This window comes from Numenius arquata, chromosome 2 (genome assembly GCF_964106895.1).
Source record: "Numenius arquata chromosome 2, bNumArq3.hap1.1, whole genome shotgun sequence".
NCBI lineage: Eukaryota > Metazoa > Chordata > Aves > Charadriiformes > Scolopacidae > Numenius > Numenius arquata.
In genome coordinates this window covers 27,414,769-27,440,160 of record NC_133577.1, presented here as the reverse complement: position 1 = coordinate 27,440,160, position 25,392 = coordinate 27,414,769, and the positions used below count along the sequence as shown (strand labels likewise).

At 35.6% G+C, this 25,392-nt stretch overlaps 1 protein-coding gene across 1 annotated transcript in view; it reads left to right on the top strand.

Moving 5' to 3' along the window:
* Positions 1–25,392, top strand: part of CEP170 (centrosomal protein 170) — a 102,590-nt gene that overhangs the window by 53,387 nt on the left and 23,811 nt on the right. The window contains exons 10-12 of the mRNA XM_074144387.1: positions 10,093–10,242; positions 17,769–17,895; positions 22,907–24,730. Coding sequence (XP_074000488.1) covers positions 10,093–10,242; positions 17,769–17,895; positions 22,907–24,730 — 2,101 coding nt within the window. The remainder of the gene's footprint in view (positions 1–10,092; positions 10,243–17,768; positions 17,896–22,906; positions 24,731–25,392) is intronic.

Sequence of the window (25,392 nt, the reverse complement as noted above, 5' to 3'; positions counted from 1 at the left end):
TTTCTAGCAGAAAAATACTCTTATCATTGCAGCTGACAGATAAGTACAAAATAAAGCAAATTCAGGATTTTGGTTTCATTTAGAACGTATTTTCAGTGTTAATTTTAACACAGAAAATATACAAGTAAATGGGGCAGTGTTGTAGGATTTGTTCTGCCCTTTGAACAGGTTCAGTGCTTTCTTCTGTTAACACTTTGCAATTGGTCTCTATTTGCACTGAGTTATAAATTTTCTGGTTTACATTTTTTAAATAACCAAATTTGTTCTGTTAGAAGGAAGTTGTTCTCTGCCACTGTCATATCAGGTTAAAAACTCTTCCTAGGCCACGGGAAAGGTAAGTCCGTCAGTGGATGAAAGAATTCAAAATTATGTTTCTGCAGTTCATCTTCCTTTTTGTTGATATAAAAAGACTGCAAATTATCAGGCTAATGGGTTTCCTTTTTTCAATAAAGCAAAATACTACCAGTAATAACTTTTAATAAATGAATGTGCAAGTAATTCTGGATGTGTTTGGAATATTAAATAATTTGAGGCTACTGCAATAAAAAAAAAGCAGCTCAATGAGTTTTTTGCATGCTCTTCAGGGGTTTTCTTGAGGTATGTCCTTTTTTGTTTGTTTTGTGTAAGAATTTTTGTTGCTTTTCTTATTCAGCCAGTTTCATTTCAGGGTACTTCTGAATGGAAATACTTTGTGGAACTTACTATAGCAGAGTTAAACTCTTCTATGCATGTGTGGGAAGGGAAAGAACAGAAAAGAGGCTATATATATGTTTCATTTCTCATCGTGCTAGCTAACCAGGGAATCTAGAATGCTATTGCAGCTCATATGTATGGAAACATTGAGCTTAGATAAAGTTTTCTTTGGTCCCAAAATTGTTTTCTTCAATTATATTATATTAATTTAAATTTCTGATAAATAATTGATTTTTTTTTATCAGCAAAGTAATTTTAAATCTCAAATTCAAGATTCTGATTCCAAACCAGAAGTAAAACTTGAAAAAAGTAATAACAAAAAACAAACCTCATTCCATCCTTCTGCCATCTTCCAAAAGAATTATTGTAACGATTTAATGATTTTGTTTTCAGTGCAAAGTTCATATTTTAGACTATGTTCCAATTTATTTTAAATTGGAAAACAGTGCTGTTTTAAAGTCTTTGTTTACATAGCTAGCCAGGCCATAATAGTAATGACCTTGTTTTTAATGTACATGCTATAATCTTTAATTTTACTTGGTTATATACTGTGCAAAGACTATACCTAAAATATTATTCTATTGACACAATCTTGAGAGAGATTCTTTTTTCCTCCTTAAAAATTTGGAATAAATAATAGTTTTGGAGGGAAAGCTGTGTTAGTGTTCATATAGACACCAGGTTTTCTGTTTTGGTTTTCTACATCTTACTGCTTGCGATGATACTTATATTTCAGTTTGGTTTGACTCTGTTGGTTTTTTTGTTGTTGTTGGGGTTTTTTTGAGTATGTGTATGAATGGGAATCTATTCTGAAAGATGATTATAATAAAATGGAATCTCCTTACTCTCTTTGCTCCCAGGTTATGTCTGTTCATACCATATTATGTTACTGGCTAATGTGTTCTTCAAGGACTGTGTACTTTTACTTTTGAACGATCTGTTGGTTTTGCTTTAAGTGTTCATAAAACTTGTTTACCAGATCTTGTATTCTTTGTTGCAAACCTTGAAGTTTTATCAATAATCTTGCAGATAACATGAAACATTGTATTAAGCGTAAAATAACTGCTAAATGAAGAATTGTGGACTGACAAGTTTAAGATGTAATGTTATTCTAAATATTTTGAAAGGCAGGGTGACAAAATCATAAGTAGGTATTTTATTACATTGTTATATTTGTATATATCAGTCTAGTTCTGTGAGAAGTACAGACTAATTGAGATGTTTTCTGTCATTTGTAAATAGTGTTCAATGCACAGCAGGGATTGATTTTAAAACATGGAGCCATATACCAAATCAAAACAATTTTTTAAGATCTGCAAGGTTTTTTTAGAAGACGTATATTCTGAAATCTTCTACTAAAACTGTGTTCACCCAAAAATTTATAAAAAGTGCAAGTGGAGCAGGGAGGGGGAAATGGTTCCATTGTAATACTTAACACATGTTATTATAACTCCTGTTGTTATGGAGCTAACATACATGTTATGGATGTTATGGAATTCCTCTTGGTATATTTTTACAGTATTATGGATTACAAACCACCCAAAAAGTATCAATGGACAGGGAGTAAGTTTAGGAGGAAAAAAATATCTCAGCATGTTTCAATGACTGTTTGACGAACCAAGACAGATCTATCTATTTTCAGAAAATGACTTTCATATCATCTGTCTTTACATACCCTCTGGGTTTAATTGCTTTTAGCATTGCTGTAGCAATTTCTGCTATAAAGAATGCCTTTTAGCCCCACAGAGAGGCTTGGTTGCAGAATGACCATATTTTATGAATACAGTGCTTAAAAAGCAGTAGAACAGTTGAAGCCTATCACATAATCTGAGCATTTTGTCAAGAGTTCAGAGGATGTTTGTAATCTTTTTTGTCCTCAGGGGAGGGGAGTTTTACAGTCCCTAAACTTACTGTTTCCTTTTGAATTTGCAATTCTAAAGAAAATGAATTCTTCACTATAGCAAATAGGTACAAAATATGTAAATATATAACTGGCATCTGGTAACAGGAAGTTATTAGACTTGGCACATTGATCCTTTTCATTTGCTTATGTAGCTTTTTTTTATACCAAACTGTCTTGCATCTGATTCTATATCTTCATTATGTAGTTAAAATGACATAAACAGCTTCTGTGAAAAACCATGGCTATTCATGAGATATGCCCTGCACAGAACACAGTCTGTTTCCCTGGGGTGGCTAGGATAACTGCCAAGAAGAAACAAATACTAGTAAAATCAGACTTTTCAGAAGCAACTTGGTTAAACACAGTTCATGCAGTATCTAAACACAAAGTGAGCTTAGGCATTGTACTCTGGCTCATCACACTTTCTCAAAGGTGGGAAGAAAATGTTTGCCTTTTGTCTTTTCTATCTGATCAGTAACTTTGACTATTAAAAACCACTTCACTGTATATTATGAATGTCTGGACAATCTTCTTTGGAAGAGTCATGAGGAGCTCTGTCTGAGCTCTGTCTGCCAAGATGTTCTGCAATAATGATCTGAAGCCTCTTCCATTTCTCTGCTGTCTGGAATCCTCTCTTCCCATCAATCAAGCATCCTCTGAGTGTGGCTTATTTACACTTTCTTCTTCTTGCTTAGTACATCCAAACTGTATCCAAATCCTGCTTGTGTTTCCAAATCTGTGTCTCTTCCCTCTTTCTTTTTTTTTTTTTCTCATTTTTTTTTTTTCTTTTTTGCTGGTCTGACTGTATAAGCTCACAGCTCAGTTTCTGAAATGTACTTTTGACTTCCCTGAAAATCAAATATACTACTCATCTTTCTTTCCCCTAAAAAGTTATGAAACATAATTGCTATTATAACTTACATTCCCATCACTTTACAATGGTGAATACCTTATTTCAAATTTAATCACTTGCTCCTTGTTTTATTTTGCCATGGTTCTGTCTTTAATGCACTGTGCAGTACAGCCCCTTGTCCTTTACCTGTGCTCCGCTTTGATTTAGTTTGCTTTTTTAACTGTTCATCTTTGAATTCCCTTTTATATACTTTTTGTCTTTGGGTTTTCTTCTGCTCCTTGTATACAGATTGTCTGCACTGAAATTATTAGCATTTAAATCATGATCCTTTTCAAATACATCTCCAGATTGCGGCTATAACTGTTGTTAGGATCTGAAAGAACAGAAGGGGAATTATTCAAATACTTTTAGTTTACAAAAACCATCACTAATGGGCAGGTCTCTGAATTGTGACTAGAACCCTTCTTATTTATTTGTTGGATTTCTGTTAATCTTATTAATATTATTATTAATTACTGCATATCCGTTAAGACCACAGCAAATTTTAAAACTAGACAGAATTCTTCAGATTTGTATTTTGAATAAAATATATGCTCCTAATTTGTGTTAGTGCTCTTCAAAATGCTTTCTAATGCTTTGTGTAGTAAGTATGTGTGCAGATCAATAGAATCTCTGTTCTAATATACATAATTTGCTATGAAACTGAGTCGACATATCTATTAGGAGTCTCAAGACCTTTTTTTCCACTGATATCAGTATCTTCAGTAATTATTTATATGAGGAACTATATCTGTAGACATTAAGTACTGAGTAATTATAATATTGTAGAACTGCAGTGTGATCTTCATAAACCATGAAATAGTTTAAAATTAATGTCCTGGCATTAAATAAAAGTAAGTACAAAGTCTCAACATTAGGAACTCTGAAAGGCATTTGAATATGTGAATGAGATACAACTGGAAGAAGTTTTCTCTTACTCAAGAACTTTAAAGTTTATAAATAGCACATAAGGAAAACATCAAGTGGGGTTTTGTTGGGTTTTTTTTTAGCTAACCCATTTTTATCCTTTTCACTGAATTTCACTGAATTTTTTAGAGTTGGAAGGGACCATATAGATCATCTAGTCCAACTCCCCTGCTGAAGCAGGATTGCTTAGAGAATGATTCAGAAAAATTTTGATTCAGAAAAATGGTTCCTGTTGTCATTAATTTTTCTGACCAGTTTTATTTTAATTTCTTGGAGGTCTTACGTATATCAGTACAGAAAAACTACTTCTGTGGTTTTAAAGAATCATTGCTTTTGATAATTGAATTCATTATACTGACCTCTAGTATAGTTCATCTGTGGTACAAAAGATATTAATTCATGTGTTGGGGGACAGGGAAGGGGGAAAAGGAAAGTGAACAAGACTAATTTCCAGTCACTAAAGCTAGTTTGTGTTAAAGCTATGTTTCAGCTATTGTGACAAACAGGTGTGCACTGAGTCATGAGCTGTTTTCACAGGGAAATGTGTATGGCCTGCCAAAACAGATTACTCTGCTTTCTACAAAATTAGCCCTTGCAGAAAAGAACAAGGCATGTGCTCATACTTCATCCCATAGCTCATGCTGTCTCCAAAAATATGACAGTACTTCTTGCAATGATTGCATCTTGCTTGTATTGTGTTACATAGATTTTGTTAGTTCTTGTTTGTTATTGGATAAAGAATTTTTAAAATTACTTGTTTATTTAGATAAAGTTGTATTCTCAGTTACAATATTGGAAGAACTGTTGCAGAGATCAAGTGATGGAATTTATTAATATCTACATCAAGGTGCAATTGTTTTGCCATCAGTTATTTTGTACTTTACCTCTCTCCTTTCAGGGTAAGCTTATGCTCCAGCAAGTAACAGCATCATGCATGGGACTTGCTATATTTTAGCCCTTTGTTTTACTTGTGGAACCACAGAATGTAAATAGAGTATCATAGCGGGGATCTTTGGAGAACTTCCCATTCATTGCTTTGAAACTGAAAAGTATGTTTCAGGAACTCCCTTTTTCCCTGCTGACGTAGGAGATTTCATTACATGTCAGCCACAGTGTTAGCAGTTCTGCTTGAGAAATTACTGGATTTCCCTTTGGGCTTTCTCAAGACTGATTCTTTGAGCTAGAAGGCTCACCTGAGATGCTAAGTTGTTATCTAGGATCACTGTTATTAAGGCTCATAGGATCACATAAGCTGGAAACGACCTTAAGAGGTCTGTAGTCCAACCCCCTGCTCAAAGCAGGGTCAGCTTTGAGGTCAGTCAAGTTGCCCAGGACTTTATCCATTTGGGCCTTCCCACCCTATAAGGACACAGACTATTGCTTGGCTCTCCTCAGGGTAAAAAGCTTTTCTTTATACCCTGTCTGAAACTCTCTTGTTTCAACTTATGCAAGTTATCCCTTGTCCTCCTGCCATGCACCACTGTGAAGAGCCTGGCTGTCGTCTTGAAACGCTACTTGATACTGGGGGCTGGTTTTAGGCACCCCCAAAGTCTTCCCTTCTCCAAACTGATCAAGCTCAGTTTTCACAGACTCTCCCCACAGGGAAAGTGCTCCAGCCTTGACCATCTTGGTGGCCCCTGCTGAGCTCTCTCCAGTTAGACAATGTCTCAAGTATTGAGGGGACCAAACCTGGATGCAGTCTGTGTATCACCTGTTAATTCATTTGCTTAAGGGGTCATCTGGATTGCAGGTTAAACAAAATTACATTGACTGCATTTCATAAATGGGGCTTGATTTTCTACAGAAATTTTGTGGTCATTTCCTTGCCATTCAGAATGCCCTGATTTGCAATGGAAATTGTTTCATGCCTCATAATAATAAAATAGTTATTTTTAGGTACCACCACCACAGTTTATACAATGTTTCTGACAGTTCCACCATTACAGCTGTGTGGCAGAGACCCTGCAGGAGCCCCATGTAATGGTGCAGATTGGTGTGGGCCTAGATTTTTCCCCATCACTCAGATTTCTGTGAGATTTCTGACAGATTTTCACAGAATCCCCTGACTTCACAGAGGATTCTGTGAGAATTATTAACCTGGTTTTTGTTTTGCAACTTTGTGAAACATGAAGAATTTAGGATAAAATAATATACTCTTTCTGCTAAAATATAATTTCATCAAAATGAATAATAGGACAGAACAGGGCAGAAAACTTTAACTTTCCAGAATGATTGCTTATAGGAAGCTGTTAGCTTGGAAATATCTTTCTCTGGTAGTTGCATTTTTAAATGTTATTTCTCTAAAAATCAGCATTAATGTCTGTTTTGGTTGGTTGGTTTTTTTAAAAAGATTTCTAGGAATTGTTTTCTTCATTGGTGCGTACAGCTACCTAAGTTAAAAAATAAACATACTACTCCCCGTCCTCCAGACTCATGATTCTGTGAACGTCCTTGTTGTTTACAGTGATATAAAAAAATTGTAAAAGATTTAGGAGACTTTTTTTTTTTTTTTTTCATTGATAGGTGTGTGGGTACGTGTGGTTTGAGCTGATTAGGAAAGTTCTTGAAGTCATAGAATGCATAGACTCTCTTTACCTCCAAAACCCAAAAAAGGCAATCTTCTCATTTTTCAAACATCTCACTGTGTCCAAACCTGAATCTTGGAATCTGGCTTCATGTTTTCCTTCCCCAAAACACAGTTAATCAAAACATAGATGGTAGTTGCTTCTGTTTAAAGCTTATAGCTGCTGTTTCTGAAAAATGCAATCTTTACAAAAAGAAACTTCAGTCTTTTTTGTATAAATAGGTAAGAGATGCAGTGATGGGTGTCATCAGCATATTTCAGGATTTTTTTGGTTTCATTATTTCCTAGATTTTACTTAAATTACTTTGAAATCATGAAGATAATTAAAGAACAGAAACATCTGAGGAACTGGAAGCCTTGAAGAATGTTAGTCTGTCTTTGTAGGAAGATACAGGTGTCTATCCATTCAGGATTCAATCACAACAGCCACTGTTTGTACACATACCTTATCATAGCAACCAGTCAAGTACATATTGCATTTTTCTAAATGGTAGAGAGACAATTTCCAGCAGAAACCTTGAGGTTATTCCATGATTGCTTCTGTTGAGGGTAGTTTCTCAATATTTGGTGAATAGTGTAAGTAGGTTGGTTAATCCTGAAATTCTGGTAGTATTCATTTTATGAAGGTGTGTTACAGGTGTGTAAGTGATGTTCTAAATTTTCTCAAATATTCAGTGTGAGTTGTTTTATCTTTTGCATAGTTTTCATATTTAAAGTCTTAATTATCTATTAGTGGCATTGTTTTCAAAGGGCTTTTATATATCACTGTTCTGAAATTTAGTGTTTGGGCTAGATCACACTTGTGTGAATCTCTTCTTCTTTCTTGCTGAGAAGAGGAGCTTTACAGTTGTGTAGCAATAGAACTTCAACAGGGCAGGTGCATGCACGTACCAATTCTCCTAGATGTATAATGAATGTACAGTGCAAAAATATATATTTATTGAAGAAAGTGCTTTCCCTTTCTTTCTAGTAATAGTGTCCCCAGATATTTTGCTTATCTTTTCTGATCTATGTTATCCACACTATATATACAGAGGGAGCACTAGGAGTAGTATTAGGAGGTAAATCTATCAGGTGGGTCTTATTACTACCGATATAACCTTTCACAGAAAAAATAAGCAATATTCAAATTTGGTTTTGCAGCAATTTCAGTAATAGAAGAAGAATAACAAAATTTGCTTAAATAGAAAAGGTAAGGCTGAAAGAAAGAAGCCTTAAATGCTACTGTTTGTGATGCAAGTAAAGAAATTTGACATGGTAAATGAATGTGCCACTGAATAATATGAAGCAATTTACAGGCAGCAATTTAGTACTGTAGTCCTGATTAGATATGGAAGTGTTGAATTCATATTTTCCTTCAGATGCTTATGTGATGAAATCAGAATTTCTTTTTAAAAGAATATGTCAAATTCTGTAATCAATGGAAATGCATTAAACAAGGAAAAAAGTGGCTGCAGAATAGCCGTATACTCAAAGAAAGGAGGCAGTCAATGATAACTGGCTTGTATCTTCAAAAATTGCTACAACTCTATGAATCAAAAGTATATCATTAAGGAGAAAATTTAAGTTATATCACAATTTTTTTAAAGAAAATAGAAATTTATGAAATACTCTCAAACAACCGGTGCATAAGTGTATCTAGATACGATTTTTGTATTAATTGAAAATCGGGGAGCATTGCCTGAATTTTAGAATTGCAGAAGGCACACTTTTCGTATGAGAGCAAAACGGAAATCCAATGCATTTTAAAAAGCTTTCTCAGTTTTAAAACATATAAAATGCTATGGCAACATCTTTCTGGACATTCAGAAGAGCATAAGCAGGAGTTGAATAACAGGGTATCTAATTTATTTTTTTTCTTCATCTGCTTCTTGGTCACTGAAAAACATAATGGTTTGTGGCCATCTAGTGGTGAATCCTTTTTAAATAAACTAACCTTGTTCAGAATTTTAATAAAACACACTTCTAGCTTTGCTGTGCAAAACTGAACTACAAAACAATTTTGGGGAAAAAGTAATTCTGTATATCTTTCTGTCTTTTGCACTAGTAGTATTTGGTACAGGAGGATAACATCCATGAAGGTAATTTCCTTCTTTGTCTTTTTCTAAGACAAAAACATTTTTTATGTTAAGAGTTTCTTTTTAGTGGTCAATGTTAATGTGCGTGGGGTTTTTCCATTTTTATTCTGTAATTTTTTTTATATCCAAGTCCTTAGAAGTAAAGTAGTGAATATATTTCTTAGGCAGAAAATTATAAATTTTACGTTTCCAAGATACAAAAGATTCTCTAAAATATCTTTGAAGTATACATCAATTCTGAAAGCAATTCATATTCCTTAGTATCTGTGATTCATGAGACATTTAGTAGACTATATGCTGGCTCTCCTCCTTATGTCCTTATTACTAAATTTCCTTGGTAATAACATTTTTCTAGGATTTCTCTCTGAGCAATGATTTTGAAATGTCATAGGAAAATTATTCTCACAAACAGAAGAGATTAATACAAGCATCTACAGTGTAGTAGAAAAAATGTGGTAGGTCACATCTTGAATGAGATGGGTCTACATGATTTATGAGACCTGGTAGACTTTAACATCTGCTAAGTCCCTAACAAATGAAAAATGGAAAATTTGTTTGTGTTAGAGAAATAGTTCAATAAGCATATCAGTAGCAGATGTAAGCATTTGTATTTCTTGTTTTCACTAGACAATAGCAAAAATCTGAAAATTTGGTGGTTCCATTTTTTTTCCTTAATTGTTTTTTCCTTAATTGGGAAATGGACTGTAAAATGGTTTTAGTGATGATTTTGCCTTTACCTTTTGTTTCTTTCATCAAAGTGTCATTTTTTCATATCTGACCATTCCAACTAGCAGTTCCTTCAGTTTTCACATAGACTTCTGCTTTTTTTTTTTTTTTAATTGCTGTAGACATTTCTTCTATTTAATTGTAGACTTCACCCAGATGACAAGTAAGCATAATAGAACAAAAATTATTTAAACTCACTACCAGCATGCCACCATCCATCCATTAACATTGAACATTGTATCAGGATGGTTATTGGGTTAATGTGTGTAATGGTTTGTTTCATTTTCAGGTATTTGGAGTGGATGACAGCCAGGATTATAATAGGCCTGTTATCAACGAGAACCAGAAAGATTTAGTAAAAGATTGGGCTATAAATTCTGCCACAGTAGTGCTGGAAGAAAAAAGACCACTGAGTACAACTGGATTTCTTGACACAGAGGTAGAATTTAATTTTTGATGGTCATCTTTTTTCTTCCAATAAGAGAGAGCACTAATAACTGACCAGTAAGTGTTAAACAGCAAACAAAACCTTGCCTAGAAAACATTAGCTCAGATCTATAAGTATTTTACTTTTCTTAGGTCTTATTTGCATTGTCAAAACTTCTGTGTCAGAGACAGGCATGCTACATTGTGAAGGTGTTTTAAATTTTGCTACCTTTCTATGTGCACTAACACTAGTGTATTGGAAACGTAGCAGGAGCTTCCTTGCAACATTGTATTTGCGACATACGTTTGCACAGTATATACTTCTTGTAAGTTATGCAGCAGAACTGAGGAAAAGCTGGTATAGCCCAAATCAACTATATTAAAATTCAGAAATAAGGTGTATGCATTTAATGAGTAATACAAATTCAGCTAGGAAAAAAATGGTGGATAATACATTTCAAATTTTTTTCCAAAGCCGGAGGACTTTAGCTTTTTATGTTCACAGTTTGAGTTCTCAAGTGAGATGCCACTCATGAGAATTTTAATCAGTTGGTGAAAGATTAGGCAAAGGAAAGTGCCTGTTCTTTGTATATGACTCAGAATATGCACACAAGCTAGATGTTAATCATATTTCATATTGAAATCTTGGGAGACATTCTGATATAGTTGTGGTGGATGAACTGTAACTTAAAACGTGTTCATAACAGAATGGGCTTACACTGGAGCAGAATTAATCTGGTAACAGTCACAAAGCATACCACACTTAGTTCTGTTTGCCATGGCAAACTGTTTCTGAAGTATGATCCTGTACATTAGCAAACTTTATAAATAATCAAATTTTCTGGAGTATATCAAGAGCTTAAAGTATGTGATTGTGGGCCTGCTATGCAAATATATTGGTTTTAGTATGTAGGAGTCTCTCCTAGAGAAGGTGTGCTTTATCATGGTTGTATTTTAGCTACTGTGCAATCTTGGTACACTAAGTGTGTTATTGTATCTAGATTAGTATCTTTGAATAGTTTTTCTAAGGTTACTGCTTCGGGCAAATTATTGCCATACAGCATGGGCATATCGTGGACGAATTTGAGAAACTTTACCTTTCACCTTGCCTCTTTGCATGAATCTATAACCACAGTTTTTCTTTCTCTTCCTTTTCATGCCTTTTGCAGCATTCAGCTCTTTTGTGCTATATCAGTTTTCAAGATTATTAAAAGTATTAATATTTTTCCATTTCTATAATTTCATAAGCAAAAGAAGGTATGATTTATTTTATGAACATAATTGAGCTTTCCAAGTGTCATATTTTGCAAATAACAGGGTTTGACTTTAGAAGACTAAGACATCTGCAATGATAGGGCAGGTTTAAGAATCCTTCTGGCAATGGCATACTAAAACTCACTTTGATTTAGGTTGAAATTACAATGAATGGTACCTTTTTATTACTATGGATGCTTTGCTGAATAAAAAGGTCCTCATATATTGGGAAGGGAATGGGTTATTTGGCATAGTCTTAATTTACAAGATTATTACAAGGCATGATAGGGGAAAAAATGAAAATTGTTGGGTAGGTAAAGGAGAAAAACTGACATAAGCAATGTATATATAGCAAGAATTAGTGTAAGAAGAGATGAGGATAGATGAAGATGGAAAAAGCTTACTAGAGAAAGTTGGAAATAGAAATTGGTTGATATGTATGTAGAAATAAGAGGTTAGCTAATTAAGAAAAAACAGAGGTGTGTATTGTAGTTTCATAATGGGAAAACAATGATGAGAATAATGACTGAGAGAATATTGTAGTATTTAAAGTCTTATTACCAAATTTACACTCAGTTTGTTTTATCATTAGAAAGGGGAGAGGCAAATGCATTTGATTTGTAAAGTACGTAGGTATGACGTTCTCATTATACACGAACTTTACTTCTTGTGGGTTTTGGAAGACTTACTGCATTACTGAGCTGCGGATCATAAGTTAATAAACCTTATTGAAGATCCTGGCTGAATAGTCAGGTAACCTCAGGGGAGCTCAGTGTTCCAGGCTTGCATCCACTCAGATTGTGGGTGGAGCTTGTTCCAGCTGCCCATCACAGTTGTATCTATAGATGATTTGGGAGAATAAGATGAATTCAGGACATGATTGACACAGAAAAATCAGAGAATAAAAATTTAAGAGATTTCAATTCAGGAAGATGGAAAAGATGGTTTGGGAAATTATGAAAACTTTATAAAAATTATTTTGGGGTTGAAAGATTATTTTGAACTTAAATATCTTAACTTTACAGAAACCTGTAAAGTATTGTGAATATTCAGTGTGCTTGGGAAGGACCTAAATACTGCTTTTCTTTTAAAGAAGTTCTCAGCTTTTCTTTTGATGTGACAAGCCTTGGTACTTTGGAGTAGTGTATGTCATGAGACTAAATAAAACGTGGAGTGAGTGTCTGACACAGCTGGATCGAGCCTGCATGCACTGGTTCTTGCTTTTTCAATGCTTACAGTTAGGCAGTAAAAATACCAAATCTGGCCATTTAAAATATTTAAATGTTTTTACTTTCTGTATTATAAGCTGCCACTTGCCAACCAAGGTAAGTGTGTTTTAAGAACAAAAGCTAAATAAGATGGAGACCAAGGAGAATATTATTATTGTTGTTGTTGTTATTATTAGTTATTCCTACTTTGTGAGCTTGATTAATACAAATACTGCAGACATTTGGGCTATGATTTATCCATCCAGCTTCCATCTAGTTTTCAGTGGCAAATAATCTATGGTTTATCCACATTGTCTTTGATGTGCATCTTAAGAACATACCTGGTTTTTGTTTAGTTTGTGGGGTTTTTTTAAAGTTTTTGTTAAGAATGCAGTACAGTTAGAAACCTCGTTCTGCATCTAGAGGGTCATCAGTGCCATTGACTACAATGTTCCTTTTCCTACTTTGAATGCCCATTTCATGTTTTTCCCACTGCAGATAAAATAAATAATACTGCTGATGTTCTGAATACTGAGTAACTTAATTCCAGTAAATATTTGCCATATTGCTTCTTAGAAGTGGAGAACTGCTTTGTGTATTTAGAGTCTGTATTTCCTATTGTTTGTCCTTTCTAATTACACTAATTTTCTGTCCTTTGGTAGAGCAAACCATTCAGTCTAAAGTTGGATACTTACTTTTTGTTTGAACTTAGATGCTATACTGGAATGTAGGATGATTGTGTCACCAGTGTCATATGGCTGTGAAAAAGCAAATAGGACCTTTGGGTACCCTGGAAGATGTATCATCAGTAGAAAAGGGCAGTGTTGTCGCCATGCTAGAAACTCTTGGTAAAACTTCCTCTGACATACTGGCACTAGAATTGTTACCATTCTTTAAGAAGGGCAAACACAACACTAGAGAAGGTTCAAAGAGGTCTATTCAGATTATTAAGGGAATGGATGTTTGCCTTGGAAAAACAGCATGATAGAATTCATTTAGTCCAGTAAAGTAATACCTGAGATGGGTAAAATTGCTGGGTTTGCTGTATTAAGTGGAATAAATGCAACAAAAAGAAACTGTTTGAGATAGTGCTGTTCCAGGAACAAATGTGAAGACATAAAGTGAGTGTGGAAATTTGGAAAAAGATCATCACCCCTGCAGGAATACGGTTCTGAAGCAGATGGAGTGGGGAGGAACTAAAAGGACTGCTTTCAAGATGGCACTTCAATTTATGAAAGGATGGCCTAATATGATTCATAGAATCATAGAATGGACCTTAAAATCCCTTGGGAAGGGACCTTAAAGATCATCTAGTTGCAACCTCCCTGCCATGGGCAGAGACACCTTCCACTAGACCACGTTGCTCAAAGCCCCACCCAGCCTGGCCTTGAACACTTCCAGGGATGGGGCATCCACAGCTTCTCTGGGCAACCTGTTCCAGTGTCTCACCACCCTCACAGTAAAGAATATCTTCCTAATATCTCATCTAAATCTACCCACTTTTGGTTTAAAACCGTTACCCCTCATCCTATTGCTCCACCCCCTGATAAAGAGTCCCTCCCCATCTTTTCTGTAGGCACCGTTGGAAGGCTGCTATAAGGTCTCCTTGGAACCTTGTCTTCTCCAACTGAAGAACCCCAACTCTTTCAGCCTGTCTTCATAGGAGAGGTGCTCCAGCCCTCTGATCTTCTTTGTGGCCCTCCTCTGGGCTGACACCAAGAGGTCCATGTCCTCCTTATGCTGGGGAGCCCCAGAGCTGGATGCAGTACTCCAGGTGGGGTCTCACAGGAGTGGAGTAGAAGCAGGAGGAGAATCACCTCCCTCAACCTGCTGGCTGTGCTTTTTGATGCAGCCCAGGATGCAGTTGGGTTTCTGGGCTGCGAGCATACATTGTTGGCTCATGTTGAGGTTCTCATCAACCAACACCTCCAAGTCCTTCTCAGAGCTGCTCCCAATCCGTTCTCTGCCCAGCCTATATTTGTGCACGGGATTACTTGACCCGTGTGCAGGACCTTGCACTTTGTGGTGTTGAGCTTCATAAGGTTTGCATGGGCCCACGTCTCAAGCTTGTCCAGGTCCCTCTGAATGGCATCGCTTCCTTCCACTGTGTTGGCAGCACCACACAGCTTGGTCTAATCAACAAACTTGCTGAGGGTACACTCAATCCCACTGTCCATGTCACCAAAAAAGGTGTTAAACAGCACTGGTCCCAATACTGACCCCTGAGGAACGCCACTTGTCACTGGCTGCCACTTGGACATCAGCTGTTGACCACAACTCTTTAAATGCAACCATCCAGCCAATTCCTTGTCCACTGAGTGGTCCATCTGTCAAATCCATTTCTCTCCAATTTAGAGACAAGGATGTCATGTGGGACAGTGTCAAATGCTTTGCACAAGTCCAGGTAAATTATATCAGTTGCTCTTACCTTATCTACCAATGCTGTAACCCCATCATAGAAGGCCACCAAACTGATGACAGGAGATTATTTGAGTATATGCCTGAAAAGTTGTCTTTTTTTTTTTTTTTTTTTTTCCATTCAGCTTGTTGAAATTTGTTTTTAAAAAAATATTACTCTGCTCTGAAGTGCCAGTTGTTGGAGATGCTTCCAGGTGTCAGGTGTGGTTTTTTTTTTTTTTTTTCAGATGTAGAGCCTGAAGCCCTAAATGTTCAGGCTAAATACTAAGTCCACAGAAATCCAGTGGTACATTTTCTGAAGATCTGTTACTCCAATTTAGTTTGTATATGTGATAAGCATAAGGGAAAGCAGATTTAACACAAAGTTAAAATGCTGGTATCGTTTATGTAAAACCAGCTTTTCTGAAAGACTAGGAAATTCCTCTTGATGTTCAAGAGAAGATTTGGAGGATTGCTTGAGATTACAGGATTGAGAGCCTGTAAAATGCAAATTGATATGGATTATAGGAAGAACATAAGGATAAGTAAATGTGACTTTTTTAATGTGTGTTTTATAAACCTTTCACCTTTTGAATGTGCTTAAACTACTGTCAAAAGAAACTGCTTTTCATAGCTTTGTTGTTTGTGCATGTATATGGAGAGAGTTGGCAAAACACATTTACATCCGCTCCTATGTAGAAAATAGCTTTTTGGCAGTGTAATTACTTTCAGAGAAAAGTAATTTATCATGTTGCTTTACTACAGTTAATCTGCAAAGTCTTAATGCATTTCCCTATTGTGAAGTGGAATTCAGATTTCCAATACGTATCATATCTGTATCTCTGGAATTGGTTAAGTGGTACGCAAGGAAATAGTGGGAGCTTTCTGTAGCAAAGATAATCGGGACGTCTATCATATTTGGTTTTGGCTGTATTAATTGCTTTATTAAAGATGGAAGTTCAGTAGTACAGACAGGAAACAGAGAAAAGAAATTTTAGAGATATGAAAGAAAAATGAGGCTTCAGCAGTAGTTGTCAATGCATAAATGCACGTTTTTGAATGGCATTTTTTTAATACTCTTTCTGGCACCCTTCTCCTTGCATTGTGTTCAGAAATGCCCATAAATAAGAGAAACATTGAAGTGCCTTCCTTTGCTGTTATTAGACTTGAATTTTATAGCATTTTTATTCTAATAAATGAATTCACAATGTGGAAATTTGTATAATAGTTTAAATAAATGATTTGGTGCATCTCTGACTTACTACATCTATAATATTCTGAAAGAGATTCGTGATGTTGCATTTGTTTGCATTAAATACGGTCACTCTTAATCAGGAAACATTCAAGATCATAAATTCAGGTCTTCTCAAATGTCTAAGTAACTTTTAATTTGAAAGAAGTCATCAAACACTAGATTATATTGTTTACCACTCCATTTCTGATAAATAAATTTCATAAAAGTTATGGAGTTGGTTCAAAGACTAGAATCCCAGAGTGGCCAAGGCATTAGGCAAAAATCAGCATTTTCAATAGAAGTGTCAAGATTTGAACAGGTAGTAAAGCTTTAGCTAACCTTTGAAATAGTTCCCGCAGATTTCCTTGTTAAGGAAGTGACTGGTATCTCCATGTCCTTTCCATCTCTTTTGTTCATCCTGAATTGTGATTTCTTGTTTGACTTGCTTGTGGTTATGTAACTCTTTGGAACTTTAGTCAATAACTTCTGTTATTTACAGTGCTTTGCCTTTTGAGTCCAATAAATTAGAGTATGTAAACTTCTACAAAGCCTTTGATAGTGTACAGCCTGTGTGTGTGTGCGCATGTGCACACTGTCTGTTTTTGGAGATGTGAGCAAGAGAGGCTATAGTATATTGGATAAAACAGTAACATCGCCTTATATTTAGAAATCACTTTCTGATTAAAAATACTTATGATACTATAACATAACATAAGAAGATGGTTTAATTTTATATTTACTTTCATTACACTTTAGAAATTTTCAAGGTTTCAGAAGTCTTACCGTTGAGAAAGTAAATTGATTTCTTTTCTAGTTTAGCTGCAAAAAATGATCAGATAATGGTTACATTGACTTCGCTGTTACCCAGTAGGATGGTTTAAACTAATCTTTGCTTCTTTTTTTTGTTTAGGCCAAACAAATGATTTGATCTTCCTTTCCTTTCCATCATAAGTTATCTTACTCTTTCAGTCCTTAAGGTAGTCTTTCTGTAGTGAAGTAAATACAATATTTCATCTGGACAAGAGGGTATTCTAAACTGGTAAAATGTCACTTTCTTGTCTTCCTGAAACACGTTTTTATTTTTTGAACACACACACACACACACACCCCTGCACCCCATGTTTTTTTCCTGCTCTTTTTCCTGAACCGAGGACTGAAATTAACCCAATTTTAAAACTAGTACATGTTCCAATATATTTTATATAGGTTCTGATGTTTATTCTCTGCAATAGGAAATGCTGCTTATTCTGTACTAATTCTGCAACTGTCCAGATTTTGTTTGTTTGCCATTCTAGAGCTGGTAACTCTAAAGTTTATTGAGGTAAACTCCTTTTTCAACTTCCTCCATGCAAATAGTGTTTGACATGTCTAGTCAGGAAAATAAATGGAAAGAGGACAGGCTTTTTATCAGACAGTTGTCATTTTTCTTCTGCTTCTCTTCCCTAGGAAGGTTCTGCTGCCCCTGGAGGTAAACGTTGGGTATCACAGTGGGCCAGTTTGGCTGCTAATCACACACGTCATGACCAAGATGACATCAAATTGGAGTCGTCTGTGCCAGCTCCATTAGAAAACGGTATTAAAAGCTGTTCTTGTTGTCATAATTTCTGCTGAAGAAACCTGTGAAGGGGAAGAAGAGTGATTGTGTACCTACCCAAGCAGCTTTTTTACTCTTAGTACCACATCTTCACCTAAAGTTCTTCCGTGTTGTTGAGAAGAAACAGCATAAAAATGAGCTCAGCAGTGTTGTTTGGCATGACAGAAGAGTGCCAATATTAAACTGAATGTTACTAAAGCAAAAAATACAAACTATTTAATATTAAACAAACTTACACTTGAATGCCACTTGGGTTAGTCTGCATGGTATGTTTCTCTCCTTACGTTTTTCTTGGTAATGGCCCCCAATTGGACTTTAATAGATGTATTGTTAAACAGTCCAACCTGAGACTTCATTATTCAGTCATTATTCAGCTGAAGCATAGCATACTTACCTATCTTGGAAACACAGAAAACCTCTTATGTTTCTTGAAAACCATAGAAACCTTCTCCTCAGCAATTAACAACTTTTTCTCCCTTTCTTGTGAGTGCCAGTGTATAAAATTGACTGGCAACTACAAAGGGACATCATATTAATGAATGCTTCATATTCTGAAAGTGATATATTGTTTAGTGATCAAAAAGTAACTAACATTATCAGTCTACTACTTGAGAGATGTTTTTGTCCTGCAATTTAAGCATTTCCTCTTATTCCAGCCAAATTTGAAATTTTCAGCATCAAAATAAAATTTAAAAGATTTTTAATTATGGGGAAAAAAATGCGGTTTAGAAGTAGAAATGTTTTCCTGTGTAAAACACTTCTGAAGATACACTACCATCTACATAATATATCTAATAACCTTGTTAGACATCAGTGAGTAGAATAAATTGGGGTTTTTTCTATAGATTTGAACATCTTTTTAGTTTGTTGGTTTTTTTTTTTTTTCATTTTTTTCCCCAAAAAGTTACATTTGCAAGTGCAATGCATGTTCCCTATTTTTTTATTGTAGCTGCTGGCTTTCTTCACATTTTCAAGAATCTGTATGTCTGTTAGAATTTCAGAGCAAACTACATCTTTGACCTATAAGGTAGTCTCTCTGAAGACTGCAGTTTCAATTGATAAAACCAACAAAACCCCCAATAATTATATTGTTCATATTTTTGTGACCAAATTTTAGGTTTCTTGATAAATTTAGATAACTCCCTTTGTTCCTGGCCCAGGTTACATGAACTGAACCATTGTCTGAACTGCTCAATCTTGAATCCCATAGGCAATGATATTTTTTTTCCTTCAAATTCCCTCTATTTCTCCTACAACGCCTTGACTTAGTTATAACTAATATATGCATTTCCTAAGTGGATTTGTGATAAATTTATTTTACTGCCCTCAGATTTCATATAACACTAATCAATTAATTTAGATACTTTCTATGCTCTTTATAGAGATCTTGCTTGTACAATTTATTCTTTACCGGAAAAAAGCCAGTTAGCTTCTTCTCAAAAGAGCTAGCTTTTAATTCTCTGTGTTATTCTGGCACAATGAAAGGAAGAGAAAGAACATGACTTTTAATTCTAAAGTTGAATAAATAAGTTGACTACTTTAAAAAAAAAAAAAAAAAGGTGAAACTGAAATACTATTGGAAACTTCTTCCAAAATAAAGCTGCTGTTATGTATTGATTTCTATTCAGATTTGTATTCAGTGGATGCAAGTATATGTAACCATGTTTAATTAAATGGTTTATCGGACACAGTTATTTTTCTGATAATTTACTTCTTGAAGTAAGTTCACATGGTTTTAAAATCATAGAAGGTGAGGCCATTTATTAAAGCAAGAAATAAAATACATTCCAACTTCATCGTCTCATTTTACTTTTGGATGAAGTTTACAGAGAAATTTTGCTTTTGATCTTCCATAAGGCAAACCTCTGTATTAATGCATGGAAGGATTCTTACAAGTAACTGCTGCTTCTATAGTAGCTTTTCCGCTCATCGTAGCAGTTGAACTTTGCAGAGAATACTAAAAGTCAATGGAGATAGAAAGGGAGAAGATTAAATTATCTGATATACCTTGTATGTGGAATAATGGAAATCAAGAGCAACATTTGCACTACTTGGAAGGATCAGAGCACTTAAAATCATACCTGTTGAGACTCATCCTTTGGGTGGTTAACTAGGGGGGTTGGTATTTTTTTTTTTTTTTTAGTATTGTTTTAAATCGTCACTTTCAGGTGGGACACTAACTAGGAACTTCTTCAGAGAGATGAATGCTTCTTTTACCGTTGTAAGAATTTTATTATTTAAGTGAAGCAACTACTGCACAGTGCATACCCATACTGCAGGAGTCCTAAAATACTTAAGGAGAAATCTAGAAAATATTCAAGCAGCAAAGATGTAATGAAAATACAATTTGAAATGTATGTCCAAAGACCAATTCAAAAATCTGTCTTGCTGGCTTTAGAAATCTTAGTAGGTGAACGTCACATAACATATATGGCCAGAGACAATGCTGAACAAATCCACATCTATCTTCAACTAAAGACAGATTCACCAAGAAGCAAGTTACATGCCTAAATACATATAAAAGATTTGATCTGGTAGGTATGTCTGAGAGAAGTCAGTCTTCACAGATAGCAATCAGTTGGTTTTCATTGAACCTCCGATGTCTTTATAATTTCTAAGAAAAATAATCCACTAATTAGAAAACCTTGCTTAGATTTCAGAGATACCTTCTACTTCTCAAATGAGTGTCCTAACATACAGTATACAAGGTATATACAAAAAAAGGTGTGAGTCATTTTGCATTCTTCATCAAAGGTGTGACGCTGTACAAAGTGAAAAGAAAGATTGAAAAGCTCAGATAGAAAGTAGCAGATACATACAATTGTACAATATGTACCATTGCATCCGTACAGTATGATTGTTGATATTCAGTTAAGTGCTTAGAGACTTCTTGCAGAGGGGTAAGCCTGATACTCCAGTTTATATTCCTGGAACAACCAGTGTTGGTGACAAGCCTCGACAGAAAGATCACAACAGGGTAATGCAGAGCAGTTGTTTATAGATCTCTCCTGGGGAAAAGTGAATCGACAGACGTGTGTCAGATGTGTGTATGTCACATTATAATTCAACAACTGGCAAATGAACTTACAAAAAGAATTATTTTCTAACCAAACATTCAAATTCAGAGCAATTAATAGAGAAATTTATATTATCTCTGAGTAATAAAGTCTTATTTCTGACAGCACAACTGCTATGTTTGTTAAGTGGGCAAGGAGGGCACAGTCACCACTGGAAAAATAAAGTTTCTAAAATGGGGATATTCACCATCAATTATTCCTTGCAACAGTTCATGGGATGGCCATATTTTTTTGCCTAAAGAGCATTCTATACCCCCTAAGAATTCAATGAAAGTGCTAAAGCGGTAGTACTGCCTTCTTTTGATGCTTTTTATATGTTTTCTCTATATTTCTATACTACCATGTCTTATTTGGGTTAAAAGCATTCTTTTTGGTCTCTCAACCGTAGTATGTTCTTTCTTCATGAGTAGGGCTTTTCAATACTGCTGAAAGAGTGTCTCCCAGCACTGCAGCCTCTTCCTTGAGGGGGAGGTCTAGCAGGGAGAGGCTGTAGGACCTTGGTGAGACAAGACCTTGAGCTGTGGAACAGGCAAGTAGGGAGGAAGGAGAGGAATCTTACTCTACTCAGTAGCTTTGAAATCTGGTGCTGAATGTGTTTAGGAATATAAGACTTGCTTTCCAGTCCCTGTTGTAATGCTTTGCTGATGTAACAGTGATTTGTTGTGTACATAATTTTAAGCTAATATGGGAGCACAAAACTTTAGGTTCATATATATTTGGTCCCAGTGTACGCTGCTGGCTCAAAGAGATTGATTTCAGGGAGAGCATATCTCATGTAGCTCAATTTCTTGTATCTATGAAAACTTTCCTTTGTATATGAGTGATCCTAGCCCATATTATGCAACATATATACTGAAATTGCAATTAAGCAGGAAAAAATACCATAGTCCCTCTACAAGAATGTTACAAATGTTCATGAAGTGTTCCCTTTCCCAGTATACAGTCCCAGAGTGTCACCAAGGTAGTAATTAGTCCAGGATGTCATACAAACAGGCAATTGTTTAATGACAGCCAAAATTATTCATGGTTTGGAAGAAATTCTGCCTGTTTGTAGCAGAGCAGGAAGTGTTTTTCTGTCTTTGCACTCTTACCCTGCTTCTGTAATGACTCCTTCCCTGTTCCTGCAATGTGCTAGTTTTAGGTAGTACACTTCTGGAAGCTGGCTTTTTCTGTCCTGGTCACATCTCTGTGATAAGCCAGAAACGGTTCATTGCAGTAATTCCATTGCAACCTTTTAGACATCGCTTTGACAGACACATGCTCAGCATCAGCACTTTGGATTGTATAGAATGAACTGTTCTTTTGTATGACACTCTAACATTCTACTTCTAGTAATGCAGAAATTTTTTTTTATATATGTAATCTTTTTAATTAGGAGATACCCATTCTAAAATTATGTTAGCATGTGGTTTTGTTTGTGTTTTATTACAAAATACATTGCAATAATTAAAAAATAATATTGCTAGTTATGTACAACTTATTATAGTTTGGAGGTAGTTAATATAATTTGCAAACAGACTCCAGTCTGTAATAAAAGGAGTGTTTCCACTCTTTCCAGTAAAGAGGAAATGATGCCTAATGAGAATAGGACAAGCAGTAATGGTTTAAATTAACATGAGCTGGGCTTTCTCCAAAGAACAATAAAATTATTTAAAGAGTTATTGACCCAAATAGCTTCTAGGGATAGTAAAATGTCCATCAACTGAGATTTTAAAGAATTTGTTAAATGTTTTTAAATGTATATTTATCTAAGTATAATTGATCCTGCCACAGAACAGAGGGATGGACTGACAACTTTTTTCAATTCTGTTTTATGTTGTTTTATTAGTCTTACGCAGTCATAAGAATTTAATGTTTCTCTTTACCTTGCTATTGAATGACTTCTTGGCTATTTTTGTCTTTCTCATTTTTAGACACAGATATCAGTGAGTCTGGTATTTCTGTTAGAAGCACTGGTTCAGCTGCTTCTATGACCAGCCAAGGTGAGCGAAAGAGGAGGACTCTTCCACAGCTTCCCAAAGAGGAGAAAGTGAATGACAGCTCAAAAGCAAAAACTACATCTCATCAGAGATCAGAAATAGGTGAAAAGCAAGACACTGAACTTCAGGAGAAAGAAACTCCAGCTCGTGCCTCAGATGCTGACAGCAGAAGTATAGCTAAGTCAAGCAGAACAATGAATGGTCTTTCACCCAAAGCTACTGGAGACAAAGTTTTTTCTTTCCCCAGCTCTTCCAGTAAAGAGAGAGTTGAAACTGTCAGAGAAACTTCTGTGGTGAAACAAGCTTTAGCAAAAATTCAACAACAAGAAAGAAAGGAGCAAGGACACTGGACACCCGCAAAACTGTCCTCTACAAAACCTGCTGCAAACCATGTTGAGAAAAGTAGGGAAGAGGTGTCACCCAAAACTTCAGATAATCAAGACAAAGCTCCTGCCTATGTTACAGATAAAGCAGAAATGAAGTTACCACAGAGTGAGGGAAAAAGAAGAAAAAATGAAGAAACTATTAAAGGACAAAGTCCCAAAGCATCTGGAGGAGAAAAAAGGGAATCTTCAAAACCATTAGTGAGGCAAGGTAGCTTTACTATAGATAAGCCTAGCACAAATATACCTATAGAACTTATTCCTCACATTAATAAGCAAAGTGGATCTGCTCCCCCTTTAGCGTCTGGAAACAGGATACGTGACAGAAGTGATTCAATGGACACTGATTCCAGTCTAGATACAACACTCATTTTAAAAGACACAGAAGCTGTAATGGCTTTCCTTGAAGCTAAATTGCGTGAAGAAAATAAAACTGATGAAGGTCCTGAGACTCCTAGCTATAACAGAGATAATTCCATATCACCTGAATCAGATGTAGATACAGCCAGCACAATCAGTCTCGTTACTGGTGACACTGAAAGAAAATCCACGCAGAAGCGGAAGAGCTTTACAGCCTTATATAAGGATAGGTGTTCCTCCGGTTCCCCTTCAAAGGATGTTTTAAAATCTTCTGCAACAAGTGCCAGAGAAAAGATGGAAAAGAAAACTAAAAGTCGATCTTCAGATAGTGGGTCTAGAGCTGATGCTCGCAAAACTGTGCAATCCAGTGGAAGAATGAGACAACCATCAGTGGATTTGACAGATGATGACCAAACTTCTAGTGTACCTCATTCTGCCATTTCTGATATTTTATCATCTGACCAGGAAACCTACTCTGGCAAATCACATGGAAGAGTTCCTTTTGCCTCAGCAGATGAGCTTCTACATTCCAAAATGGAAGGAAAGTCATCTAAATCAAAAACCTCTCCTGTTGCACTTGGGCAATCTAGTAAATCTACCACTCTTCCAAGACCTCGTCCTACAAGGACTTCTCTCTTGCGCAGAGCACGGCTTGGTGAAGCCTCAGATAGTGAGCTTGCTGATGCTGATAAGGCTTCAGTGGCTTCCGAAGTGTCCACTACAAGTTCTACATCAAAGCCTCCATCAGGGAGGAGAAATATTTCCAGGATAGACTTACTTGCTCAACCTCGCAGAACTCGACTAGGCTCTTTATCAGCACGTAGTGATTCTGAAGCAACAATAACTAGAAGCACTGCCTCATCTCGTACCCCAGAAGCTATTATCAGAAGTGGTGCAAGGTTAACATCAGCAGGAGACAGTAGTAAAGTTTCTGCTAGAACTCGAGCCAATAGTATTTCCCGACTTTCAGATTCAAAATCCAAATCTTTGGCTTCAGCTCATAATTCTCCCTCAGGTATGTGAGATTATTTGAACTAGTCTTACACAATGCTAGATGTTTTGCATATTTGGAATTATTTATTTATTTGTTTATTTATTTTTAAGGAACACTTTTTATGTAACATTTGTTGGGTTTTAGCTGATGCAGTCTTTCTTTTTGGAGGAAGAGACTTCCTTGGTGGGGCTTGTGGATGTTTCTCACTTAAAGGATTGTAATTTCTTGTCTTTGTTACTGGTTTCCAGTTAAAAAAAAATATTCAAACAGTTAAAATCACAAAAACTTGCATTGAGACATTCAGATGTGGCAGCACTGATTTGCATTAGCAAAAAAACAGAGCAGAGATCTCTTTGCTCGGGTCATAGTAGAAGTTCAGAAAGTCAGCAGCACTTTTTACTACATAGAAGATATAATATTAATTTGTAAGGTAGGCTTGTAAATATGCTGAACAGCAAGCGTTCCTTGAGGTATACCCTGAGCATCTGTAGGATAATTGTATTTATCATTTAAGATTATTAGCTTACACAACTGGAAGGGACCCTGAGCAACCTGATCTAGTTGAAAATATCCCTGCTAATTGCAGAGGGGTTGGACTAGATGATCTTTAAAGGTCCTTTCCAACCTAAACTATTCTATCATCTACAAAAGCGAGGTTTGTTTGGTAAGAATAATAACAATTA